The sequence below is a fragment of the Ahaetulla prasina genome, chromosome 3, assembly GCF_028640845.1.
Source record: "Ahaetulla prasina isolate Xishuangbanna chromosome 3, ASM2864084v1, whole genome shotgun sequence".
Taxonomy (NCBI): Eukaryota; Metazoa; Chordata; class Lepidosauria; order Squamata; family Colubridae; genus Ahaetulla; species Ahaetulla prasina.
The window spans coordinates 127,136,587-127,156,816 of NC_080541.1; the positions used below are offsets into that span (position 1 = coordinate 127,136,587).

General features: G+C 38.8%; 2 protein-coding genes across 4 annotated transcripts; both read right to left on the reverse strand.

Annotated features, from left to right (window-relative positions):
• On the reverse strand, nt 1-7,263 carry ARPC5 (actin related protein 2/3 complex subunit 5). 3 transcript variants are annotated; one of them, XM_058177594.1, is made up of 4 exons: nt 7,063-7,263; nt 4,952-5,023; nt 3,011-3,187; nt 1-1,349 (listed from the first exon to the last, which is right to left on the reverse strand). In XM_058177594.1, the coding sequence occupies exons 1-4, from the start codon at nt 7,204-7,206 to the stop codon at nt 1,287-1,289; spliced, it is 456 nt and encodes a 151-aa protein (XP_058033577.1). In that variant the 5' UTR covers nt 7,207-7,263; the 3' UTR covers nt 1-1,286. The 3 variants fall into 3 exon arrangements, with proteins under 3 accessions (XP_058033577.1, XP_058033578.1, XP_058033579.1); XM_058177595.1 differs by having other exon boundaries at nt 4,952-5,022; nt 7,139-7,178; XM_058177596.1 differs by lacking the exon at nt 7,063-7,263 and adding an exon at nt 6,944-6,977 and having other exon boundaries at nt 4,952-5,022.
• Nucleotides 7,264-10,605: 3,342 nt separating this feature from the next.
• APOBEC4 (apolipoprotein B mRNA editing enzyme catalytic polypeptide like 4) lies at nt 10,606-19,490 on the reverse strand. Its single transcript, XM_058177792.1, has 2 exons — nt 19,399-19,490; nt 10,606-12,441 (listed from the first exon to the last, which is right to left on the reverse strand). Exon 2 carries the CDS (start codon nt 12,409-12,411, stop codon nt 11,401-11,403), a length of 1,011 nt encoding a protein of 336 aa, XP_058033775.1. The 5' UTR covers nt 12,412-12,441; nt 19,399-19,490; the 3' UTR covers nt 10,606-11,400.
• Between the last annotated feature and the right edge of the window lie 740 nt (nt 19,491-20,230).

A 20,230-nucleotide genomic window follows, 5' to 3' on the forward strand; every position in this document is an offset into this window, starting at 1 on the left:
TGTATTTAACAGTGACCATTTTATTATTTTTCATTTTACAAAAAAAAAAGCAGATATAAAAATGAGCAAAATCTTCCTAATTCCATTAAATGTAAATGGAATATATTAGCGAGCTTTGCTCCAAAGTCACATTCAAGCTGCTTTCATTCTGGAATGCTCTACATCTTTTAGGAAAGTCATGCCTTAATGTGTTATAGGTGATTTTTTTTTCTCCCTGATCAACATCATCTTACTTAATACAACTTGGAACATGACCATAATAAGAGCAAAATTCAAGATCCTCTAGGTCACAGTACCTGAATACTGATCAAGGAATGTCTGCATTTTCAGATAAAACTATACATTAAATTGCTAGGGGGACAATATCAACTTAGCATCTCTGTGTGACATTTCTCTCATTGTTCCAGTATAACGTATAGAATCTGTGGTCCCACATTCTGGTATCATGACTAATTTTTATGTTAATTGCACATTTTATGAGTTACATACACAGTAAAACAGTATCATAGAGTGGTGTGAGAGGTAACTGGAAGTTAGAAATTAAGGGAAAATGTCTTCCCAAAGAAAAATTCTTTGGCAGTAGCCCCAGTCAAATGCAGTGTGTAGTTTTGCCCTAATCCTTCTTTATTCATATTACATTATCAAGAGGCAACGGTTAAACTCAATTCCCTCAAATGATCTCTGTTCCTTTCCTTAAATAATTCATTGCAACAGCAAGCGATTGTAATGAATTCATTACAAATGGTTGCATTCAATTGTTATAAAAACATTTACACAACAATGCACAAACCTTTCCATAGACCTTTGCCAGGTGGCATAACTTTTACTGTTTGATTTAAATAAAAAAAAAGCAAGGTCCTGCTCCCCTCCCCAAATTTTAAAAAGCGATCCCACCTGCGACAGATTACATGGAATGCTGCCTGACTAGCTAAGGAATTTAAAATATTGATGTCAATCCCTGCTCAAAAAATCTATCTGAAGAGGGAAAGGCAGTGTCTTGTCATGGTTTTCTGAAAATGTAGCTCCAATGCAAAAATTTGCATTTGTTATTAAAATCTTCTGTAGGTATCTTCTTAAAAACAAATTTTCATATTTTTTTTTTTACATTTATCCAACATTTCACAAAAAGTTTCATATGTCTATTAAGCCACAGATTATGAAAAAGCAAAAAGGCAAGCTGAGAGAGAGACAGATGCTACCCACAGGGCAGTGATGGCAATTGGGTTTTTTTGGTCTTGTACCCAGCATTTCCCACACCCATGGCAGAAGGGGATTTTTCGCTGGACTTAAACTGTTTTCCTGGCAGTTAAGACGCGGACAATTGAACCTACACCTCCAGCAGCGAGAGCCTGCAAAACAGAAAAACAACCATACACACACAAAGTAAACTTAATTATGGATGTTTCTGAAATTTTTAATACAAAGAGGTTTAGAAAATTAGAAATTTTCTAATTCCACACTAATTCCGCATTCCACACAAGAAATCTAGTATCATTGGGGTGGGGGAGGAGAGAGAGATGGCTACACAAACAGCTTGCATTACAATACAAATCACTGGCAGAATTGTATCCCCTTTGTTTATATTTGCACTAAATCTCTTGCTGTAATGTACACTGTCTTAGTTCACTGTATAAATTGCTAATTGGAGATATGGCAGCAATATTTAAAGAGCAGAGAACATGTTCAATGGCGTAATTGAAAAGTTTGTTTTACTTTCTTTAGATAGCAGTTCCTGTCACTTTTATTCAAATCATTTTTAATGTCCCACGAATGAATACAATAGTTTTTAACAACCGGGGGGGGGGGGGAGAGGAGAGAAGCATTTCCATTCTTCTTGAATTCCCTCTCTCCTTCATTTTCTAAAAGCTGAAAATTAATTATCTGTAATAAATGTACATTATTTTACATTTCTTTTCATTGGTAATCTAGGACTGTTCCTGATCGAACATTATTTTCCAGCCTATGTATAATTTTATTTTTTACAACTCTCCAACTCTTAACATTTTTTTTTGAAGCTTTGGGCACCTGTCTTTCTAGTTCTTCTATGTGACTTTTCCATCTGTTTCCTTTGGGTATCATTGACTCTTGTATGTATGTTTGTATGTATGATTTATTTATTTATTTATTTATTTATTTATTTATTTATTTATTTATTAATTAATTAATTAATTAATTAATTAATTAATTAAATTTTTATACCGCCCTTCTCCCGGAGGACTCAGGGTGGTGTACAGCCAGAGTAAAATACAAAATATATATAATTAAAACGAATTTAAAATATAAAATATAAAATTACTAAATGTATGTATGTATAACTTCTGCTTAACATTGGAAAAAACAGAATTTGAATATGTGAGGTTGGAAATGAGGTTTTCATCTCTTTGTTGGTTGTTTTTTTTAAAGTCCTCACATTATAAGACACTGTCATGTCTTAGTTCTGTTACTTCAGATTTCCCTAAAGCGTGTGTTTACGTGTGTGTGCGTGTGCCAGTAGTGAAATCCAATTTTTTTTACTAACGGTTCTGTGGCCATGGCTTGGTGGGCATGGCAGGGGAAGCATACTGCAAAATCCCCATTCCCTCCCCACTCCTGGGAGAAGGATACTGCAAAATCTCCATTCCCACCCCACTCTGGGGCCAGCCAGAGGTGGAATTTGTTGGTTTTCTGAACTACTCAAAATTTCCACTACTGGTTCTCCAGAACCTGCCAGAGCCTGCTGGATTTCACCCCTGGTGTGCGTGCACACGCACACACTTTAGTGAAATCTGAAGTAACAGAACTAAGACATGACAATGTCTTATAATGTGAGGACTTAGAAACAAAACAGCCAACAATGAGCAAAAACCTCATTTCCAACCTCACATATTCAAATTCTGTTTATGCAATGTTGAGCAGAAGTCTTTCTGAATATGAACAAGCTGAAAATGTATATTACACTTACCAACTCAAGAAAGTAGTTTAGGGAGCTCATTAATAAGAATAAAGAAATCTGTCATCTATGTTAACATACCTTTTCATGCCACTGCAGTAAGACAGCGCTGCTGTTGTCAGAGGGATTCTCAAAACCTTTGTAGATATATTTCATTAATAGATCAACTCCATTTTTATCCAAAGATTGCACCGCTTTTTCAATATCATTGGCTTTGAAAGAGATGAGCACTTTCAGGACAATGCTCTCTGCACGATCCTGGAGACAGAAAGAATGAATCATACAGAAGACACCAAAAGCCAAAATTGACTCTATCTGGAGATGTAGATTACAAACCAGTACACATTTATTTGAAATTAAGATACACTGAGCTCAAACACAGGAATCCATTAAGATATACTATTAATGTTTATCCTAAAATGTCAAATATATTCAATAAGCAGCAAGCAAGAAATATGGCTTATTGATGCAGAAATAACTAATATTTAGGAATCATTCAATAAATATATTGCTAGACTTCTGATTATGATGTTTGGATGGCAGAAAAAGAAATAAAGGCACTCCATGGTATATTGAACCACAACCCAAATTAGACCATTGCAATAATTTAATATAAAAAATAAGATTAATATTCTCTTTCAGTCTTTCAAGCAACACTTTTTTGTACTAGGTATTACTTTTGTGTTAGATATCATTATTTAATTCTATGTAGTAATTTCATTTTTAGTGCCATTCTTGCTGAATATATCCTTGATTCTGTCATTTGGTCTGACTTAGGAGTATGGCCTACAACTCCCACTGAAATCAATAATACAGACTTTTACTAAGTACATATAGGATTGCAGTATCAAATCTCATGTTTGTAGATTGCATACAGGCCAGAGAGGCCCTTCCTTCTTTAAGATGGGCCTTGCAGCAAGAATTGGAAAGCAATTATTATCTACTTCTTGAGAAGAAAAGGCAATGAACGATGCAATAACATTTATCTTTCCAAACTGAGAGCATATATTTACCATGCAATACCTTCACTGCACTTACTTATGGAAGTTATATATTTAATATTACTTTTATTCACATCCCCACTGCAAGTCATTGCACCCCCATTGTCAGCAACATCACCCTTTCTTGTGTAATTCTAGGAAAATGACACATTCAATTCAAAATTGATACTAGTATCATTTATATCAGCAAGACTACAATCCTCCCACATATCACTTACAAAGCTGAAAGATACTTTTAAATGAAGCAAAACAAGCTTAGATTAATTTAAGGAATACAGAATTTAAAGCTATTTAAATTTATTTTATTTAAATATATTTAAATTTAATAAAGATATTTAAAGATAAAAATACAGAACCTAAACACACAATTAAAAAACAGGCAAACGAGAAACTACATCTCTTCTCTGCTCATGCTAAAATATTTTTTAAAATGGTCATGTTACATTAAGTCAGATTCAAGTAGACTTACTTAATACAGGTGGTCCACTTACTATCATTTTTAGCAACCATTTAAAAGTTACAATGGTGCCGAAAAAAGTAATTTACAACTGGTCCTCACATTTACAACTGCAACAGCAGCCCTGCAGTCACGTAACTGTGATCTGCATATTCAGCAACCATTGTGCATTTACAAAAGTTGCAAGCATCCCATGATGGCCATTCCCAACCTTCCCAGCCAGCTTCTAACAAGCAAAGTCAATGGGGAAGCTGGAAAGGAAGACTGCAACCTCAAGATCACACGATGTCTCATTAATGTAAAAGGTTATAATCAGTTGTGGTCATGTGATGCTTCACTTAATGATCACAGTTTAACAACTAATTTTCTAGTTCCTATTCTGCTTTTAAATCAAGGATTACTTCATTAAATCTGCTTGTTATTCTGTTTCTTCTTACAATTAAGGCTGCAAAACCATAAATCACCCATGTTTTCTTTAGATGCTTTATGAAAAATATTCTGAACTGCAGAATTGGTTTACCAATGGCTATTTCTGTAGTTTTTAAAAGTATGTAGTTACCATACCTTTACAGCTTGACTCTTTGTATTAATTGGAGGATTCTTCAGAGCTGCCTGTAAGGCTGCCATCATGTTTCCTGTGAAGAGCAGTTAAGGCAAACTTGGCAGTTTTTAGAATCAATGTTATTACTAATAATATATCACATTTCAAGTATTAGAAATGCTTCAGACATATTAACTGGAATTTTTGTGAGAGCCATGTAAGGTGAGTGATTACAAGAGTTTTCTAGAAAACGTAAATCCGGTTCCAATTCCTGCACAAATTATATTAATTTCCTAAAAAATATTAACATTTCACACTAAAGTCAAGCCAATATTACTTGTCAGCAATCATGAATTGCATTTTCCTTTATTGGAAAGACAGAAGATAAATATAACAAATTATCTTATATTTATTATTAAAAACTTCATGCTACAGAAGAAAACAAGAATTTGTTATAGAAAAGCAGCTCGGCAAATGCTTTTTTGTGAATTTGTGGCTTTCGGTTCAAATCTCAAGTTGATATATTTTGAAAAATGCCCCACTGTCCATTCTAAAAGTAGCATTAATTTACCATCATATCTTTAGGCAAGTGTCTTTGAACCATTAAACAATCAACAATATATTATCGAGATGTCAAAACAAATTTTGGCAGCTTATCAGTTTTCAACTGAAAATCCACAGTGCAACAAGATCCATAGATCTGAACTAGCAAAATACCACTGAACTGCAACTCAGCTATTAAACAATGAAACAACAAGCATACATTTTTCCAATACCTTTTGTTACCTAGACTTATGAAACCATGTAATATGGGCAAAGATAAGAATAGTTATTAATATGATTAAAAACTAGCCTTAATAAGCAAAGAAACTAACTGTGAACAAGAGACACAAAATATGAGAACCATACTTTTCAAATAACATATCAATTGGTTCTATTCCTACATGTAACATAGAATTAAGCAGCACTGTAAATGTAACTGTTTCTATAAAAAGAAAACCCCTGCAGAAGCCATATACTTCCTTTTCTGAGAAGAGGAAACGGGGAGACTATAATCAAGACTCCTCTCAATTTCATTACCTTTAAATCTATTAAATGTGTGCAAAAGTAAGCTCCAAGAAAAATTCAAATGTTATAATTTGAGATCAGATTTGAAAATTCATGTCATATTAAGCAATTCATTTTTTTCTCAAGCAGTAGGGAAATTTATTAGAACACAAAAAGCAAAATGTCACACAAATATTTATACAAACATCTACATTATTTAAAAATGGCGATACTTCCAAATAACAGCATGACTTTTCATTTTAAAAACTCAAGAATCAGGAATTACTTTACTTCTGTACTTCTTGGGAGGAGATTAGAAACAACCCATATCTAATTTGAATTACTGCAGCCTTATTTACACTAAACCTGTAATTAAAATTAGATGCTGTGGGAGTAAAAAACACAGTAACAGCTTTTTTGACTTTCTAATCATAGCTTTTTCTTCTTTGAAAATCCTATGATGATGATGAAGAACCAAAACATTTATAGGCGATTGAAGTTGGATTAAATAACGAACTGCTCTAACCCAGACGCAGCATCTCCAAAGCAATAATAGGCGGAGTATCCAAAAGATTTTGCAATTCCCAAACTACTAATCCCAAGTAAAAACAGTGCACTCTTTTAAGTACCCTCTAAATTAAAAGCTCCAAGCAGCGATCCTTGCTCTGTTAATTCATAGGCCCCGTTCACATTGCAATTTAGATGGAGCCGAGGCAAGGAGTGAACGAAGTTTCCAAGTCCGTTTTGAGAGTTCGGACTTCAGGACCAAAACCGAAATAGATTAAATAAGGAACTCTTTAAAAAACAACCACCACCCAACAATTATAGTGACACTATTGGGACGACCTCAATGGGACTGCAAAAATCCAAACAGTCCCTGGAGTGCAGCAAAGACCCATTTCTGCGCTTCTTTGCTGCTTTCCAGAGGTCGTGCACACGGGTCGGTAGATGCGGTCGCCGTAACTAACCCAGGACGCTACTGCCCATGCTGCACTCGCAGTCCGTGCTCGCCCTCCTGCTCCTTCGCAGGGACCCCACCGAGAATGACGTGCCCCGCCTGCCTGCCCGCCCAGGCAGCAGAAGGATATTGCCTTAGGCACGAGTCCACCTCGCCCTCGTCCGGCCCCACCTGCCCATCCCCGCCGTCCTCCTCATCCACGAACTTGTTCTCGTCGTACTCGTCCACATCGACGCGGCGGAAGCGCGCGGAGGAGACCGTGTGCTTCGCCATCGCCGCGTCCACCTCCGTCCGGCAAAGGAGCGGCGCCTACCACCCAAAGCGGAAGAAGGAAGTAGCGGAACCGCGGACGCCGGGAACGCGCATGCGCAACGCCCGCCTAGGCCGTTCTCGCCTTGTACGGCAAGCGGAGAACGCAACTTAAGGAGGGTTGGCTGGTTTATTTATTTATTTATTTATTTTTGACCGCCCTATTGGTTACTCCATTTTTTGCTTCATTTACTAGTTTTTTTTTCTTTGATAGGGTAGCAGTTGCGCACGCGCAGTACCGCTTTGGGTTGTGAGTGAACAGTCCTGGGCGCGCCTTGAGAGCCATTTCAACCCCACCCGGATAGGGTCCCCGTGGCTCATGCGCAGAACTCTCGGGCGAGGTCGTGGGCGCGTGTGTCTTCGTACAGTGGCGCGATGAAGTGGGGGGGCGAGGGAAGTTGGTCGGTTTCCATAGAAACTGGGTCCGAGGGTGGGGAACAGTTCAGGTCCGCCGTGGTTAAATGAAGTAGAATTGTAGCTGAGCCATGTTCCTGTCGGTCCTTGAAGAAATGTCAAAAAAGAGGAAACCCCACCACCACTTCTGACGAAAATTGAAATGAGTGGTCCAGCTATAGGGCCTGCTATAAAGATAGATTTTTTTAGATGGTCAGATATGATCGCTCTTCAATGCAAACCTTGGATTATAATTCCTGGAATTCCCTCCCCCCCCTCAAAAAAAATATTCGTAAAGAACTACAGCTCTTCATATTGCTAAGGTTCACATGCTGCCTATCATAATTATAGTTCAGTGAAAAATGGTGAAAATCTAATTTTATTATAAGGACAACAGAAGGCTGCCACAGTTGTAATAGGAAAACAGCCTCCTTGAGTGATGGAAGTTCACAGCATGTCTTATTTCTTTTGTAACAGCATCCTTTCATGTACATCCTATGTGGGGGAAGAAGTTACCTTATAAACTTCCCCCCCCATTATTTGTCAAATGTATATGGATGCCTCTCACAGATGTGTAATTATCAATATTGGTTACAAAAATTAAAACATTAAATATTTTTAAAAAGCTGTTATACTGCTGTACAAGTGAAAAACACTACAGTCCTCAATTTACGGCATTTGTTTAGCAGCCCGTTTGAAGTTATAATGGCATGGAAAAAAGTGACTTGCAACTTGTTCTGTTTCCCTCCCCCAATACTCCCAACAAAGAGTCAGTCAAAGGCCTCCTCTTCTACTTTATTTACATAGATAAATGTCCTGGCCACATCTACCCACGGGCCTGCCAAGTTTCTGGAGATAACAAGGAAATTATAGATATGGCCAAAATTACTCACGAATATATTCTTCCCTCCATTGATACAGTTTGCCCACGCAAATTCATTGCTTTGTCCAAGACAAAAAACCAGGAAGTCCCATCTCCTATTTATAGTCTCTGCAGATGTCACTCCATGACCATCATTCCTTGGCTTTATCCCAACGCTTCTTCTGCTGCTCGCGCCGATCACGTCTGCGCAGTCTTGCATCACTCCAAAACTGTTCTTGGGGCGTTGCCAAATCAGAAGAAGCTCGAGAGAATCAGGCCTTGCCGGCCCCTCCTCCTCCCTTTGAGTGGGTGCCAGGGAGGGAGAGGGCCCAAGAGAAGCAGGGCTTGCCAGGTCTTCTCCCTCACTTTCTGAATCATCCGAGTCCAGGAGTCCGGGTCCAGGAACCTGGGTCACAACACAACTAGTCCTTACACTTCTAATGGTCAGGGCATCCCCATTGTCACATGTTCAGAATTCAGGCACTTAGCAGCCAACATATATTTACAATGGTTGCAGCATCCCAGGATCATGGGTTTGCCACTTGCGATCTTCCTAGTCGCCTTCCGAGAAGCAAAGTTAGTGGGATTTGCTTAACAACTGCATTATTCATGTAACAACTGCAATGTGGTTAGCTTAACCTTGGCAAAAAAGATCATATAATTGGGTATGACTCACTGAACTGCTTTGCTTAGCAATGGAAATTCTGGTACCAATTATGTTTGTATGTCGAGGACTACCTGTATTCTGGGAACTGGGGACTCTTCCCTCAGTAAAACCTGGGCTGTATCTGAAGGAAGCAGCAGATCGTTGCCTGCCACAAAAGTTTTCCTTGGCATAGATGAACTTCTTGGCCACATCTTTCCTAAGCATCTAGTGACCTGTATCCTAGGAAGCTGGGAAACAAGCCAGTTTTTCCACAACAGTCTTCAATAAAAACATTGAAGTCATCCAAACTCTGCAGGAGGTAATTCACCAAAGTTCAGTATGGGGAAAATCCTAAAGAAATACTGTTGAATAATAATAGGTGTTTTCACATATTTTTTATGGTTGGCCATCTTAGTTCAGTGACAGAGGGTCCTGATGAAATGTTCTCTTACTACATTTTGTTATTACTATTAAAAATGTACATATGTATGTCTTTTTCAACAAATCATTCTGGTTGTAATCTGCCATTTAAAAAAGAATAGCAGAAATATATAGTGATTTAAGGGGATAACAAATGGATTAAATTTAATTGAACATATAAATAAATTGGGTGTGTAGGATTTTGTATGATTTAAGAGAAGAGACACTCCCTCTATTTAAATTACTGGTTCATCCCTTCCTAAATTAAGATAATTTGAATGATTTAGCAAATTAAAATTATTGTAAGATCTTGAAAAGATAATTTTCCTCCAACTGTTTGTTAGAGTAGAGGTTTTTATATACTGGATTAAACTTAACCAAACATAAAGTGGCCTATTTTCTAAAGTTCAGTGCATTTATGAAAAGACACTAATTTAAGACAAGCATGATTGCTAGCTTCACTGAGATTTTATTTAATCCATTTCTCAGTTGTCTTTCATTATGATCAAGATTAGTTCACAGCACAACAATGGAACAGTCTACTAGAGCAAAGAATAACTTATAAAAAATACTTTAAAGGAATAGATGTTAAGCTATCATTATGCTTTAATTCATCTGGTTTGTGGCTCAGTCTCATGGAACTTGATGGGCTTTTCTGCTGCTTGCAGAGCAGCCACTTTTCTGTTGCAAAAATTTGTTTCAAGCAGGACCTCCCTCTCATTTTGTTTATTTCTAACCTAGAGTGTTTGTATGGATGTCAGTTTTAGAAGAACTTTCACAAGCTATTTTATAAGTTAACACTGATTAACAGAAGCTAGAAAGCCATTTTACTGTAGCATTCTTGATCACCCAGAAATGCATTTTGAAAAATAATTACGTGAGTTTATGTAGGAATATGTCATGCACAATGTTTTTTCCATAAAGATATTCAGTTTTGAATTGTTTATTTATTTCAGTCCATGACTAGAAAACAAAAAACAATAAGAAAACATTAAGAAAACCTTATTACTGAGTTTATAATCAATTATAGCAATGCCACAAAGATGGCAAATTTACAACAAACATAAAAAAACACCACTTGAGCCATACTATTTTTTCTTATCTTCTTTTTTTGAGAGTTGCCCTCACCTCAGCTATGTTTTTGTCTTAATTCTGCCCATTTTATTTTAATGCATCCATCAACATAACATCAAATGGTATCTTTGGCCTGAAATAAATTTTCTTATTGAAATTGAAAACAGAAGGTTACTTTCTAAGCTGTGACAGCTGCTTGAAACAAATGTAAAGGTTTTTCCAAGCAGAATTCTCATAGGCAAACTTAATTGAAAGTAAAAATGTTACAAGATTGAACCACATTAACTCTTCTCTTTAGAATAAAAATTAATATTTGTACATTAGGAACTCATTAGGATTCATTTTTTCAAAGCTTCGTTGTGGTATGGCAAGGTTGATTTCTCGGATTTGGGGAGGGGGAACAGAGGATCTATACTCTGATTTTAGGTAAATGGTCACTTAAAAATTCTTATCAGTTTGAGAAACAACCTTCATAGTTGGCCATTGCTTTGCTGCTGTTACTGTAAATGAATCTGCTAGAAAAATCAAAAGATTGCTTTGCCATCTTTTCTTCGGCTGCTGGCAGTTGATACTCCATGTCTTTTTCCAATATAAAAATTACATATGGGGGGAAATGTTCATGTTCTTCTCCATATTCTTAAGTCACTGCTGTATCTATTCCTTCCTATGAATTGTCCAGTCCTGCACTCCAATTTTATATGAGGTGAATTTAATCCTTTTTCTTTCTATAGCCTTCAAGCTCTGCAAATTTGTTGTTTGAAAGTTATTCAGTAATGATTTCTCTCCTGTGAAGAGATCTTTCCTTTGGTATTAATTTGCTTAATGACTCATTTAGCATGTTTACATGTCTGACAATGTTTCTAGGTTTCTTGTATAAAGGTGGCAAAGTATTAATAGGAGGTGTGAAATGAAATGGTGGCATTCCCATTGGAGGCAATCTGCTATTTGTCACTTGTGCTGGGTAGTTTGAAGTTGATAAGTAATAGTTTGGCAAACTTGGTGCAGCACTTGAAGTTCCATAAATTGGCTGAGACAAGGTGTTAACAAAAGGCAATTTCATTCCTGTTATACTGCGAATTTGTGTTGCGTTTTTTTTATCAGCCAGGGTTCTTATAGGTAAAATGGGGTGGTAGAATCTTGCTTGTGGCGTAGAATGCACAAAATTAGAGAGGAGGGAATGCCAAAGTCCACCACAGAGGGGATTCAGTGTCACTTGAGGCCACATGCTAGCAAGGCTCTGCAAGGCTTCACAATTCCAGGTGGACACGGGGAAATCCTCCTCCGTGTGATACAGCTGTGAGAAATAAATGCAGAGTGTGATGTCTTGATGCTTCATTAAAAAACTATAAATTTTGCTTATGCACCCATGCTCTGCCTCATTACAAGGAGAATAATTTGAATAAAGAATTATACATGCAATGTTCCCCCAATTGTGTACAACTGAGTCTAGATAACCATTCATTTCAAATAGCATTGATTCTGGATGGATGTTGTATTCTTCACAGTTTGTAACTTGGCCCTTTTGAATTAATTTACTTGATACATGTCTCAACTCATAAAAGAGAAGGTGTTTATTTTGGTAATCCGTTGGCCCATATGGGAATCCAAAAGCCTTTTGAAATTCTGTGTAGGGAACTCGTGCTACTTCCCCTGTTTGTATATGATAAGGACATTTAGTACAGTTTTGGCTCATTGTTAGCCAGTAATATGGTTTCACTATTGTACCTCTTTGTGCTAGGTATTCTTGGCAAAACGGTATTGTTTCTAGGTCCATTATGTGTGAGAACCTTGAAAGCTGACAATCCTGAAACACAGAGAAGAAATTTCTGAGTAGTTATTACCCTGTGTTTAGAAGTTTTGAAATTAAAATCACGTCTACATTACAAATTCAAACCAAACAAATATTGAACTCTATATGAGAAGGAACTAAGAACAATTTCTGTTTTTATATTAATGATGGGTTGTTAGAGAACCCTAGACTCTTCATGTAATTGACTATTCCCATGAAAGCTAAGGAATATAAATTACTATATTTTGTATTTTAACATATATCCTGGAGCTGCAAGGCATTTCACATTTGTTTACAAAACATTGGTTTGGACCATGTGACAAAAGCATAGCAGCCACTTGCAAGTCTTTAAATCAGCTGTGTACTTGTGCAGCATAGTACACCTGTCCAAATATATCTATCACAGGGGTGAAATGCTCCCGGTTCGGACCGGATCATGCAATCCGGTAGCGATGGGCGCGGATAGTTCGGAGCAAAAATCCCTGCCCACCCAATCGCCCGGTCCCCACTTGCCTACTTGCTGCTTCTTTCGGGCTCGCTCCTGCCTTGCTTTGCTTTGGCTGCTGCAATCAACTGCATTGGCGAGCAATTGAATCTGCCTGCCTGCAATCCATCTCATTGGTGAGCAACTCAATCTGCCTGCCTTGTCTCTTGAAATGGGTAAGGAACTGGGAGGGGGAGGAGCTTTTAAAAAATAGTTAATTGGGGTTTTTTTAAAGAGGTTTTTTAAAAAAACATAGCAATTAACTTTAAATTGCTGCGTCTAAATTTAAAAGGAAGTTTTAAATTTAACTGCTTTTATCTAAAAATATAAATAAAATAAAATAATAAAATATTTGTGCAGCTTTCTGAGATTTATTTATTTATTTATTTATTTATTTATTTATTTATTTATTTATTTATTTATTTATTATTTCAACTTTTATACCACCCTTCTCCCAAAGGACTCAGGGCGGTTTACAGCCAAGTAAAAAACTTGGTGTGTTTCTGTAGTGTTTCACTCTAACTACACAAACACACAAAATCTCACAAAGCTGTATGTGGCATTTTGTGTGTGTGTGTTAGTTGTGTTTTGTTGTGTTGTGTTGTGTATGTGTGTAAAGTGTGAAAGTTAGTTTTTGAGCTTTTTATGGCTGTGTGAGGTTCCTGCTTGTTGCAGGGGTCATTTTGGGTGAAGTGCAGCTGCTTTTACATTGTGTGTGAGTCAGTTGTGTTGTGTTGTGTGTGTAAACTGTGAAAGTTGGTTTTTGGTATCTCTTATTGTTTTGTATATTTTGTTTATTATTTTTATTATTTATTATGTTATTGGCCACGTCCACCGAGTCATCTGACCACCAAGCCAGCCCCACCAATTAAGCCACGCCCACAGAACCAGTAAGGAAAATTTTTAGAGTTCACCCCTGATCTATCCCGATAAAACTCCAAAAACGTAATCTTGAATTTTATCAGTATAACGTTATTCTTTAAAATGGTTAATTTTTGTGAGACTGTTATGTCAGTAGAAAAGGAAGGATTTTTTCCCAATCTTTTCACCAGCTGTGGCCTTTAAGAGGCATTTATATTCTGTGTAGCCTAGTAAAGTGTGTGGGTGTTTCTGCTCCCTCCTTGTGTTGCACCTTTGGGTATACATGCAAACTGGAAAGCACAGGATAGATTACATATTGTAGTGCTCTCTGAGCTTGTTTTTTTGCTTGCAGATATTTCATTACCAACTAGGTTAAATCATCACTGCTAGTCAGTGTGGGGTTTTATTCCTGTTTATATACAGCAAATTGCCCTAGCTGTGTTGGTAGGGATGTGATTTTTCTTCCTGGTGGTTCCTTGATTATGATATTGGTTTCTGCTTGATTGTTTGTCTGGTATTAATCCCTCCTTATCTGGATATTGGTTGCTGGAGAGGATGTGTTCAAGTCTTGTTTCCTTCTTAGTTTTTTAGCTTAGTTTTTTTTTTGAATGGTGTGTAAATGTGGTTTATTACTATGTGACTATTGATGGCTGACAAACTATTCTGGAATGTCAAACTTCCAGGAATTCCTTAGCATTTTTGTATTTAGTTTGGTCTAGAACACCCACAGATTCCAAGCTGAAACTATAGTTTAATTTGTCCTTGTGTTGTGAGATTAAGAATTTTTTAAATCATGTTTTATGACTGCTAGTTGGTGGTCATGGATGCACTCTGTTAGCCTGCCTGTCTATAGTGCATGGTAGCTTAACGTTATAGTCTTTATACTGTATAGTATTTCTTTTTGAGCGACTGGGTCTTTTGGCTTATTTAAGATGTTTTGGAGGAATTTATTTGATTTGCTATGGTGATACCATGTAATAATGGTATGTAGGAAAGATCCTGGGACATAGGGCAAAGAGCTAGGGAACAATCTGATAGAGAGAACATAGCCCACAGCTAGATAGTGGATGGGGCAAGAGCTCAAAAGGAACACTCCCTAGTTTCTTGAACTGTAAAGGAGATGAGGAGAGATTTTGGATTTACAAGATTTTGTTAATGTAGCTTATCTAGTCAGATTTCCTGTCTGGTCAATTTACTAAGGCTAACATACTGTATGGTTGTAATACTTGATAGCATTATCAAGTCTCCAGATAATAGGTTAAGATTTCTATCTCTACCTCAACCCACAGAAGATATATAAAACAGTGTATCATCAGCAAATTGATTGTATCAGAACCCAGTCTGATGAATTATCTTTCCTAGCATTTTTCTGCAGATGTTGAATAGCAGATGTCAAGCCATAATGGTGACTCTCAAACAAAAAAGTAGATTCCTAGTTTTGTTGTCAGGTTTACTGCCAGGAAAAATAATCCTGGAAACAGAATATATATATATGCTTTATCTCCCATTTATTGATGAATTACAGTGGAGGCTCTTTGATGCCTTTGATCCTGTTCCTTGATACAGAAGAGATGTTGCTAACTATTTGCACTGGAAGCTGGGGAAATTCCAAAATCAGTAACAATGTCCAGGAGCTCAAGAATGGATCCTGCTAGGCAGCAGTGTGGTCAGCACATAAGCAAGATCCAAAGCTTGCCCCTGGTGCCCAACTTCACACACACAAGCATTCACATTCTATCACTCCATGAATAGAGATCATAGTTATAGGCAATTTTTCTCATACAATTATTTCTACTGTTCCTGTATATCCCCAGAATCAAGGCTATTGAAGAATACAAGTCTACTTGATTCAGAATTGAGACATCTAGACACCCCGACATGTCGCTGGTGATCTGCGCATGTGCAGAAGCACATGCAAGCGCGTGAATGAAGCAAGCGCGCATGTGGGCTCCTGTTGAGAACCGGTAGTAAGGGTGAGTGGAGCCCACCCCTGGTTCACATGTACTAACTCCCAATTATCCTTTTGTTTTGATTTCAGATTACCTGGGAAATTGATACTGTGGACTAACTCAAATTTGGAAATAGTGGGGAAAATGTTCTATTGAAATGTTTCATTAACAAGGGATTAACCCGGAGAGGTTCCGGACGGAGCTTGGGCCGTTACCTGAGGATCTTGCCCACGGCACGACTGAAGAACTAGTTGCGGCCTGGGAACGGGCCGCAGCTGGGGCTTTGGACCGTGTCGTGCCTTTGCGGCCTCTGACCCGGCGTAGATCTCAATTGGCTCCCTGGTTTTCCGAGGGGCTGAGAGAGATGAAATGCCGGAGAAGACGCCTAGAGAGCACTTGGAGGTCTAGCCGTTCTGAGGCTGATCGGACACTAGTGAGGTCTTTTACTAAGACCTACCTAGTGGCAATGAGGGAGGCAAAACGTTCTTAAGTTTCCACCCTCATTGCATCGGCAGATAACCGCCCGGCCGCCTTGTTTCAGGTGACCCGTTCCCTCCTTCATCAGGAGGGACGGGATGACCCTTTACAAGGACGTGCTGAGGAGTTTAACGGTTATCTATACGATAAAATCGTTCAGCTTCGGGATAGTCTGGACCAAAATTGCGATGATCCAAGTGGGATGACGGAGACGCGTCTTGTTGAGGTTGTTTGGGATGAGTTTGATTCTGTGGCTCTCGAGGACGTGGACAGGTTGCTGGGGAGGTTGCATGCAACTACATGTTTACTGGACCCGTGTCCCTCCTGGTTAGTATTGGCTACTCAGGAAGTGACACGAGGGTGGCTCCGGGGGATTATAAATGCTTCTTTGGTGGAAGGGGTTTTCCCCGCTGCCTTGAAAGAGGCGGTGGTGAGACCCCTCCTCAAGAAGCCTTCCCTGGACCCAGCTATTTTGGGAAATTATCGTCCAGTCTCCAACCTTCGCTTTGTGGCAAAGGTTGTAGAGAGTGTAGTTGCATGGCAGCTTCCCCGGTACCTGGATGAAGCTGTCTATCTAGACCCGTTCCAGTCCGGCTTCCGACCCAGTTATAGTACGGAGACGGCTTTGGTCGCGTTGGTGGATGACATCTGGAGGGCCAGGGATAGGGGTTGCTCCTCTGCCTTGGTCCTATTAGATCTCTCAGCGGCTTTTGATACCATCGACCATGGTAACTTGCTGCGCCGGTTGGAGGGATTGGGAGTGGGAGGCACCGTTTATCGGTGGTTCTCCTCCTATCTCTCTGACCGGTCGCAGACGGTGTTGACAGGGGGGCAGAGGTTGTCCGCCTTACTTGTGGGGTGCCTCAGGGGTCAATTCTCTTGCCTCTCCTGTTCAACATCTATATGAAGCCGCTGGGGGAGGTCATCAGTGGTTTCGGGGTGAGTTACCATCTGTACGCTGATGATACTCAGCTGTACTTTTCCACCCCGGACCACCCCAACGGTTGTCAAGTGCTGTCCCGTGCCTGGAAGCCGTACGGGTCTGGATGGGGAGAAACAGACTCAAGCTCAATCCCTCCAAGACGGAGTGGCTGTGGATGCCGCCACCCCGGTACAGTCAGCTGCAACCGTGGCTGACTGTTGGGGGCGAGTTATTGGCCCCAAGGGAGGGGGTACGCAACTTGGGCGTCCTCCTGGATGGCGGCCATCTCCAGGAGGGCCTTTTACCAAGTTTGCTTGGTTCGCCAGTTGCGTCCCTTCCTTGACTGGGATGCCTTATGCACGGTCACTCACGCTCTGGTCACTTCTCGTTTGGATTATTGCAATGCTCTCTACGTGGGGCTGCCCTTGAGGTGCACCCGGAGGCTGCAGTTAGTCCAGAATGCGGCTGCACGAGTAGTAACGGGAGCCACTCGTTGCTCCCACGTAACACCACTGCTACGCAGTCTGCACTGGCTTCCTGTAGTCTTTCGGGTGCGCTTCAAGATTTTGGTTACCACCTTTAAAGCCCTCCATGGCTTAGGACCTGGGTACTTACGGGACTGCCTGCTCTTACCTTATGCCTCCCACCGACCCATACGCTCACACAGAGAGGGTCTTCTCAGGGTGCCGTCCGCCAAACAATGTCAGCTGGCAGCCCCCAGGGGCAGGGCCTTCTCTGTTGGAGCTCCTATGCTCTGGAACGAACTTCCCCCTGGCCTACGCCAAGTGCCTGATCTTCGGACCTTTTGTCGTGAGCTAAAAACATACTTATTTATTCAAGGGACTGGCTTAATAGTTTTATTAAATTTTAATTTGGGGTTTTATTGTTTTAGGGTTTTAAAATTTTTAAATTTTTAATGTCGGCCTTTTTGTAATATGCTCTGTTTTAAATTTTTGTTTTAATTGTATATATATTGAGTTTTTATCTTTTGGCTGTACACCGCCCTGAGTCCTTCGGGAGAAGGGCGGTATAAAAATCTAATAAATAAATAAATAAATAAATAGAAGAGGAATCCAGCACCAAATTTTTGGTTGCCTTTTTCCTATCACTGCTAGACCTACATTTTCTGCAAGATGCATTAATTGAAACTGCCTAAACGTGGTGCGGGGAGGGGGGTTGTTGTGTGGTGGATGGTGATTTCCTCATCTAGATCACCCCCCATCTCCTTTTTACTACAGTAATGACAGAAGCACTTTCAACCTAAATAAATTTGCTGAAAACAAACACATTTTGGTACCAATTAAGAAATACAATCTTCATCAAAAAGATATTTTATAATTTTTTTGAGACATTTTGCCATTTAGGTATTTGCTGAAGAATCAGAAAGAAAGGAACTTACTTTCAATGCCCAAAATGTTACTTTATGTTTTGTTTTCAACCAATTAAGGGTTTGGGATAGCATGCTGCTCTTTTAGATGCAATGCTGCTTTTGGAATTCCTTATGCTATTTTCTCAGCAACATTTCTGGCTTCATTAAGAGAGCCCGGGGCTTCCTTATTCTCTCAAATATGCAGTATATTTATTAGAATATGATGGTGGTAAAGGAACTGTGACCTCTCTGCCCCACCTGGATTTCTGTAGTAACTCACTATGTAACATATCCCACCATTTGACTGTAACATCAACATCTTGATAAGTTGCATTTGTATGTTTTTCATTTGCACACACTTATTCATTTGCACAGGACTGGATTAGTTTTTAAATTTATATTGGTTTTAAATGGGTTTTTATTATTTATATTGCTTTTAATTCGGCTTTGTAAAATAAGTTTTTTAAATGTGGTTTTAGTGTGTATTTATATGTCTTTTACTTGCCTGTGAACCGCCCTGAGTCCCTCGGGAGATAGGGCGGTATATAAATGTGATTAATAAATAAATAAAAATAAAATAATAAATTTGGTAGAAAAATATTGGAAACTTAACAACTTTTCCTCCATGGACAGTTAAATTGAGCAGATAAAAGCTGGCAAAAAAATTAAGTAGCCCTTTCTTCCACCTCTGAATCCAATTAAATGGGAAGTTACCTATGAACCTCCCCCCCCACCTCACATACATTATTGTAACTATTTGAAAGATCTTTAACTCTTTGTAATCTTAAAGAGCACAGAATGATAAAATGTGTATCATAAAATCAAAGCTTGCTTCCGAGAAATAAGATATGCTTTGTTGTTCAGAAACTAAGCAGAGCCAATTATATATGTAATATTGAGCTTTACTTACCGTCAAAATTTCTTGAGGCTAGAATAGCAGTAACAGTTAATCTCAGCCACAGCCTTACTTGAATTACTGAATCCTATTTTCAGTGTCCTGAGAAAGAGAGAGAATACTCTTCCAACTACTTATTTCAGAAGACCTTAACTTGTTTCTAATAAATTTTCTTATAGCTTGACAACTTACATGTGCAGTGAATAAATGTGTTGTATTGACAATTTCAAGTGCTAGGTTACCTAGATAGAAACAGGAGGCTTGTTCTTGTTTTTTGCTTGAAAGACTTGTTAGATCAGTTCCTGTGCCTGTTAGAAACTTGATCACTGTTGCCAAATGTATTCAGTAACATCAGTGTACATGAAGAATCACAACTTGGTGGAGCAGGGCATGGATTGAATCATGCTATGTATGTGGAGTTTATGGAACCCAATAGTTTATTGAGTGGCTGAAAGAGTTGAGGAGACATAGATGCCTAGAGCGGTGATGGAGGAAGACAGAGCAAGACTGACACCGAGCACTACCTTATGCCAATACCTGTATTAGGCTTAGTTTGTGGCAATAAAGTGATGAAATAAAATTACTTTGCCTTATTATATTGCAGGTAGTTAACCAGCAGCTCTTTTTTGGGTAACCTTTTCCATCCTAGTTAAGAAGGAGCCAGGATGCCCTTGCAGGATTGCTGTGAGAAATATTCTTGGCATCTGTCAGATGAAGTTGCTCAACTTTGCTTGGACATGGACTCTGGCTGGGGAGAAATGATGGATACACATCTGAACCTTGTTAATCTGGGAGGAGTTTGAGCCAGTTGCTCTTGAAAAAGTGGTCCCTGAGGCTGTGAACTTGT